Source organism: Salvia splendens, chromosome 11, assembly GCF_004379255.2.
Source record: "Salvia splendens isolate huo1 chromosome 11, SspV2, whole genome shotgun sequence".
NCBI classification, from domain to species: domain Eukaryota; kingdom Viridiplantae; phylum Streptophyta; class Magnoliopsida; order Lamiales; family Lamiaceae; genus Salvia; species Salvia splendens.
Genome location: NC_056042.1, coordinates 25,440,271 through 25,448,029, shown reverse-complemented (window position 1 = coordinate 25,448,029; position 7,759 = coordinate 25,440,271). Strand labels below are relative to the sequence as shown.

The following is a 7,759-nucleotide window of genomic DNA, read 5'->3' as shown; positions in this document are numbered from 1 at the left end:
CTCAAATGTATAAATACTACTCCATGTTTTTCAATATTTTAATTGCAATTAAGATACATAAATAGATTGAATACAGTAAGGTTTTCGTTTGGCAAGATTAAATCACATAATTAAATATATATCATGTTTAGTTCATAAGATTGAACCCATCAAGCATAGATGGATAGTCTCATGATAATTAGTCATAGTCTCCCCTCCAACTAAAATCATCCCACGAACTTAATTCTAGATGGATAGTCTCATAATATTAGTTATGACAACCGAACGACCATCTAAATAACCCATCAAGGTTTCAAAATCCGAATTAGTTTTCCCTCTCCCGTCGATCTTTCCCCCTTCATATATGTATAGAGTGAATAAATCTCGCAAAAATACACAAAAATTCATGCACAAAGAAAATGGGGAAAAATCAAGCCTACAAAGCTATGCAGAGAGGCCGGCTCGGCTCGAGCTCAGCCGGGCCTGAAGAGGCTGAGGATGGCTTGGTTCGTTCCCTCCTACCCTTCCTTACTGCTTCACTATCTATTACCTTTGTTTTGTTGATGAACGAATTGATATGTGTCGGTGATTTGTCCTTATGAGGAATCTGAATTGGAACCTTTATGAATTTGTCGGTTTTAGCAGAAAACTTTTAATTAGGTTGAAATGATTGGAACTGATGAACAGTATTAAAATTAAGAAATTAGTGGTACTAGTTTTTTCTCGAATTAGGTATTTGGAGCACGATTGGGGGAGGGAGCTGTGTAGTCACAATCTTGAGATTTTTACTTCATTTTGAGATTTCCCTCATTGCTTCTGTTCAAGTTGTTTGTTGTTCAGTTACAATCTTCAAAGCGTGCAGGCTTCAATTGGGTGTCTATAAACCTTTTTACCAGTGGAATCTAGTGGTTTAATGTGGAGATATAGTTCTTCAGTTTTTTCATTCAATAAAAGACATGCTTTCTGTTCCATATAGTTGTGTAAAAGAAAACTGCTTCACTTAAATCTTGCTGTTGTTTAGAACAGATACGCATACTACTTAGAATTGCATTATGAAGAAGCTTGTGACAAAAATTTATTTCAACTGTGTTATCTTTTCACCTGTGAGTGTGTGTTGGAAATATATCTGATGAGAAAAATTTCAGGTTGATAGTTCATTTCATTCACCAGAGTGGCATGCTGCTCGTTTGGCAAGTCTCAAAACTTCGCATACAGTTACGTGGGAGGAGTATAAAAAGAAACAGAAGGTGAGCTAACAAGCTATGCACTTTTCAGCTTTCTTTTCATGTCTTTTCTACAATCTTTATGCATTCTCCTGGCATTTTTTTGTTATACTCTGTTCGTCTCATATTAGTTTTTTGACCTGATGTTCCTCCTTTTGTCTTTGGCATATTGCTAATAACATCTTGAAGCATCAATATTGTGGGTGAGTAATAGAAACAATGTAACTAGAGGAAAATTTTGGGCGAGTGATAGCAAACATGTTCCATTTTGGGTTACCTTAAACTTATTGGATGGGATAGTCTAATTGAAAGGGACCGTAATAGACTGTTCCATATATTAGCATCGGATAGCATGCTTTGACACCATAGTAATTTAAGGTGCTAACTGCACCAAGGTGCAAAGGCTTGGAAGCTTTAGGTGCAAGGTGACACGCCTTTCGAACATGAGGTGTGATAAAAAAAATTACATTTGAATTTATGTTAACCTAGTAGTAGAGGATTGGGAGCAATCATAATAAATTTAAAACTATTTTTGCAGCTGATTGTCATTGTAGTAGTTGTAAACTTGCAATCTTGACAAAATGGCTTCTTTTAGCTGTAATCCCTATCGTAAATTAGAGGTGAGGCGGTTTTGGTAATTATTTTGGATGCTTTATTGAGCGGGAGATTTATTATTGTAGGATGATTGCTGATGGGAGGGATAAACTTATCTCAGGACTAATTGTGGCTGCTTTGATAGATTTGGGAGAAATCGGAGATCTAAGTTATGAATATTTATGACTAACTTGAAAATTTAGGTTAAAGCAAATTAATTACTACATGTTTTATTGAAAATCCATGATGTGTAACTATCTTTAGCAAATGAGATGTTCGTAACATCATTTACATGACAGACTATAAACAATCTATAAGATGGTAAGATTTAGATCAAAGTACTATCACATCATGTGTCTTTAATGCTGGGACTCTTCTACTGCTAGTTGCAGTATTCACTCTACCACATATTGTGTAATTTAAAGCTCTACCACTTTTCCTTGATTTCTTGCTGAGACTAAAATTTCATTTCTACCAAGTTTTATTTATTTGTCGACTGTATGTGCCTAGATCTAATGCTGCAATTATTAGGAAGAAGCGTTGAAAAAAGGAGAATTGGAAGCAGATAAAGACAGGATGATGATAGAGTATAGAGCTCAGCTGGATGCTGAACGGGCATGTAAACTTGCTCGCGGGAGTAACTACTCAAGCAGCAAAAGCAGCCACAAAAAGGGTAATAAATTGGGTAATTTTGTCCTCTAGCTTTATGACATTAGTGATTATTGATTATTGAGTGTTCTTGACTTCTTTCAGATAAAAAGGAGAGAGATTCGAGAAAGCATAGCAGCAAGAAGCGGAAGGTACATAAACCTTTTAACTGCTAAGTTTTTCCAAAATGCCTTCTCGCATAGTTTATAACATGAAAAATTATTAGAAATTAATGTTTTCATAGTACATATAGGCTATAGCTGATGTCGGTAGCCTTATATCAACATAAACAACTTTGGTTATTCGCAAGGGTGGATCTTTCTTAGGCATTGTAGGGGGCTTTAGATAAATGTGTTCTTATTTATTTAGCCCCCAATTTTTTTTGTACATTTCTTTTTGTCCCCTCAACTTAATTCATCCACCCCTGCCCCTGTTATATCATATGGAGTATGTGAGTTTTGCTGGGTATTTTGGAAAGTTTACAGTAATAGGTGATTTTCCTCTCCCATATATTCATTTACACCTGATGAGATACTGAACAATTTGAATATTCTAGTTTTAAATTACAGCATCATTAGGTATACATGCATTATTAATATTCGAGTTACAAACTGCATCATTTGGTATATACGTGCATTATTAACAAACTGAATACTCAAACACTTGGATTGGTTGTAGCATTCACGAAGATCGTCAGATTCTAGTTCAAGTTCATCGGAAACATCAAGCACTGACGATGACGAAAGAGCAGCAAAAAGATCGAGGAGAAGGAAGAAGGGGAAAAGGAAAAGCTCAAGATCAAGATCAAAGCACTCGAGCAAAGCAGATAAAGAGGCTGATGGCCCCTTGCCCCTTTCTAGATTTTTTGGAAGCCTGAAAGGCTGATATATTTGATCAAGATATACTACATTTGTTTTATCACTCCTAACACAAGATTCTGTTATTCAAGTACATGTCTTGAATGATGTTGCAAAATGTTTCCGCATATGACTCTCCCATTTATGTTACTTATTTTAAGAACGGCACGTTGCAGGTCAGAACTTTGTGATATATCAATACCAGCAATTGTTAATGTAGGTAAAAGAGATTGGCAATGAGAAGTTTGCGCCATTATGTGCTGTTATTCTTCCCCCTTACATTTCATTTGCTTATGCTACCATGTTCACCTAGAGTCAGGTGAGCTTCTGGCAATGAACAGAATCAGGTAGGCAAGCTAATTCTGGTAAACATGCCCTATTGAGGTGTATCCTGAATGACCCTTCCTTTATCTCTAAGCTTAGCAATAGTGTCTTTCATGGCTTCCTTCCTCTTCTTGCTTGCAACAACTTTTGCCGCCAAACCAGTCACATTGGGATCCTTTTTCTCTTCTGCTGGCGGCGGTGCATTTCCACCTCCACTCCTGCTAAGCCTAGTGCAACATCCCGCACTTCACATTTCAAGTTAGATAACATGATCAAGGAGGTAAAATGTTACTCCCTCTCCATTCCACATTAGGAATCACGTTGACTTTTCTGCACTCGTTTTATAAAAATAATAATAAATGGTTAAAGTGGAGAAACAGTAAAGTAAGAGAAAAGAAAGAATAATGTAAAGATTAGAGAACACTAAGGAGGGAGTATAAAAATGCACAACCATCAACAAAATCGTAGTAAAGTTGGGTTAGAACTAAATAGAAGCCAAGAAATATGTACAGATAAAGCTTGCATGCGCAAAATTATAGAAATAAATGCAGGCGCAAACCTTCTCTGCACAGCTGTTTTCTGATAAGGAACTGCGGTGGTGCAAGCATAGAATTTGTGAAATGATGGAGATGTGAAATTCGATGTTTTTCTAGTCAATGTAGAGATTTAGGGATTAACAGGGACTATATAGGCCATGGTTAATTACCTAGTCTTATTTTTGGGGAATTTAGAAGATTAGAGATTTTTAAGTTCACCTAGAAATTTGGTTTGTGGATATTGTTTGCTATGCTTCAACTTGGTGTTGAGACTTCATTGGTTGCTATGTGATAAGGTCTAAATCTTGTGGGACCCTATTACCCAATTCAATGCTTCAACGGTTGCCGTTGTGCTCTTGCTGACGGCACGGCCCTACTCGATAGTAAGAGCACCGCTTAATGTCCACGCTTGTTGTCTACCCTTCTTCTGATTCTCTCCATTGTTGTTGTGGCTTGCTCAAGTTAGGTTGTCGAACTGATCGGGCTAGCCAATTGCGTGCCATTCTACCTGTGAGGACATGATAGTGATCCAGTAAAGATCTGGCCTGATCAACTCGACCTACTCCTACTCAAGTGAGATAAAAAGAAGAGTGCAGAAGCAAGCGTGTTTTCTAAACCTTAACCCACAATACTATTAACTAGTATAGGGAAGTAAGGATCGATCTCATAGAGATGATGTGTCTGACATTTGCTTGCGAGACACGAAATGGCGATTGTTGTTGCCACTGGACTTGAGAAATTAAAACTAAACTGATCAACTCACGAAAGATTAACTAGTCTACTTTATCAACTTAACTGAACCTTCCATAAATGACCATGCAGAATAAACAGGGGACTGTTAGTCCCCTGCAAAGTGTACGATAAAGTAAAAACTTTTTAACAACTTCATCTTCTTCACAGAATCAAATGAAAAACAGAGCAAAGAACAAATCTGAAAAGCTACGGTGGACGAAACATCAAAACAACTCATAGACTTGAATCCAATCCTAAGATCTGAACTGCAACTATGTAGACAAGAAACTAACCCATACTCATGCAGAAATATAAAAGTAGCTACTAGATCTAGTTATCTCAAGGCAACTCGGACGTAAAACATCAGATCTGGTCAAATCAACATGAAACAAAACATTCGAGATAGGATATGCATCGGGAAATAGAAATCAGAATATGGTCAGAAGTATCATGCATGAAACAGAACACATTAGCAGGAAATGAAATTATAACTGTCAATAATATCCAAAAGTGAACTACAAAAGTAGAAAATTGTTTCATCACCCCTTCTCGGAGGGGAATAGCAAGAACAGAAAGATAACAGTGACGAAAACTACCATCAAGTGCCAACTAAACTAGACTAACTAAAACCAAGTGTGTGTGCAACGAAAACAAAAAACAGGAAGTAAAGAGCTCCAAGTTCAGCCCAGAAGAGAGCTGAATTCCCAAAAGATATTCTAACTTCGAATGAATGTGAGACCCCCCTTCACCACTTGCTCGGACCTCCTTCTCTTGTGTTGGGCTTTCCTTATATAGAGAGGCGTAGGGCTCTGATCCCTAGGGTACCGTCCTCTCTGAAATGTCATTACTGCCCTTCACATTTTGTAGTGGGGTCTCTCGCTCTATCTTCATGTGGAACTCCTGCTGGCTCCGTTTGATTTCTGACTTGATCCACTCAATGCCGCAGTTTTTGCCTCGTTTCTTGCTTCGTGCATCCGCCCAACTAATTTGTTCTTTCTTCTGAAAATGGCAGATTTCACACACACCTGACTTAAAAATAGACGTTAGTTCATGGATTTGAGTGCAGTTTTGCCACGGAACACATGCATGAAACGAGCCTCATCAACTGCGTGCCGAAGAGCACGTCTACGTGGCGCCTCCTGATTGACTCATTTTTATACCATTATTTTTTTTAAAATCCATAAAAAATCGAATTCGGAAAAAAAAATCGGATTTCCAAAAATATAGCCGTTTTTTTACCATTTTTTTTCAAATTTTTTTGATTTAAAAAAAAATTAATTATCCCAAAATCATCTATAAATACTCACATTCATCCTCCATTCTTTACATCAAATTACTCTCATTCATACTTCAATTTTTTTTACTATGAATTTAATTATGTAATTTTTAATTTTTGGGTTTTAATTATGTAATTTTTAATTTTGTAGTAATTTGTAATAGTATTTCGGGTATTTTTAATGCATTTTAATATTGTGGAAATATTTTTAGTAATTGAAATATTTAAATTGAATAATAGAATGGTGGAAACATTGGGCATGCTCTTGTGGAAGACCGTAAATGTGGGTGTTGTGTTCTTGCTGAAGAGTATGAAGTAAAAAATATGCCACATCCATACTCTTGCGGAAGAGCGTGGATGTGGATGCTCTAACTATTAATAAAAATGCCCCCTTTTAGAACGAACCAAAAAGAAAGTACGTCATGATTATTGGAACATAGTGAGTTATAATTACGTGAATTCAATAATTCTGCTTAGTTGCAAAATTCACTGAGTTTGACATTTTATAGTGAAATGCCAATTTGCTGGAAGACTGAATCGAATAATTGAAACGGATTAATCAATTATCCTTAAAATTTACTCATACGTCGGAACATTTATTCAGGCGCTTGTCAAACTAAAAAATCCGATGAAGCTAACAAGAATGATGGAAACAAAATTCCCAAATTGACGAAAAAAACAGAGAGCAGTGATTTTGCTTTGCTGGAAGTTTGTAGCGTGGGACACATTTGGAATAACAAAATATTAGAAGAACAATAGTGTCGCTTTTGTTCTAAGAGCAATCACAATAGGCTCAACCCTCCCACAATCCTCCTAAAAATACCCCCGGCCACGTCTTTAACTCTTCCAAAAATACCTCCCAACCCTCCCACAGTCCTCCAATAGCTCTTAGCTCTCCCATTTAATTCATTTTATTGAATTAATTATTGGTGTTTTTATCAAATATTAAATCAGCAAATACGAAATTAATTGGAAAAAGGACAAACTGGGGAACTGCGTCCTGTACGGGGGATATTGTGATTCGCTGGTGTTGGGGGAATAACTATTTTGATTCATTATATCTAGAGAGAATGAGATGTGTTAAAAAAAAATTACTCGGTGGAACGAGAGGTATGAATAAAATGAAATGCAATAAGTCATATATACATAGTTGAAATAATAAATAAAAATGGGATGGCAGTCGAACGACACACAATAGGCGCTAAGCGACTGCCGAGCAACCGCCGAACCACGCTCGGCCTAACCCGCTATCTCGGCGCCCCTCCCCTACCCCCACGGCTCGGCTCACCAATAGGGGTCGCCCCGACCGCCGTCCCGCTCGGCGACCAGACAACCCCTTATTGCTAATTCTCTAAGAGCATTCACATTTCAGTGAAAGAGGGGAGCCGCGACAGCAACGGAGGCATGTCGGGTGTCCCCCTCCATTGTGGGGGGATGGGGGGGCAGGGACCAGAACATGAAATGAGCCGGTTCTGAAATTTAACGATAGATAAAGTAGAACGCGCGATGCTCCTAGAATATTCGGTAGCGGCTTGCCTTTTCTAGTGGTCCACAGTGGTGTATCTAGGATTTTTGATTCGCGAATTCTAA

At 37.5% G+C, this 7,759-nt stretch overlaps 1 protein-coding gene across 1 annotated transcript; it reads left to right on the top strand.

Annotated features, from left to right (window-relative positions):
* Nucleotides 1-299: 299 nt before the first annotated feature.
* On the top strand, nt 300-3,429 carry LOC121756131 (protein FAM133-like). Its single transcript, XM_042151593.1, has 5 exons — nt 300-485; nt 1,125-1,226; nt 2,328-2,469; nt 2,550-2,596; nt 3,123-3,429. Exons 1-5 carry the CDS (start codon nt 399-401, stop codon nt 3,327-3,329), a joined length of 585 nt encoding a protein of 194 aa, XP_042007527.1. The 5' UTR covers nt 300-398; the 3' UTR covers nt 3,330-3,429.
* The last annotated feature ends 4,330 nt before the right edge of the window (nt 3,430-7,759 follow it).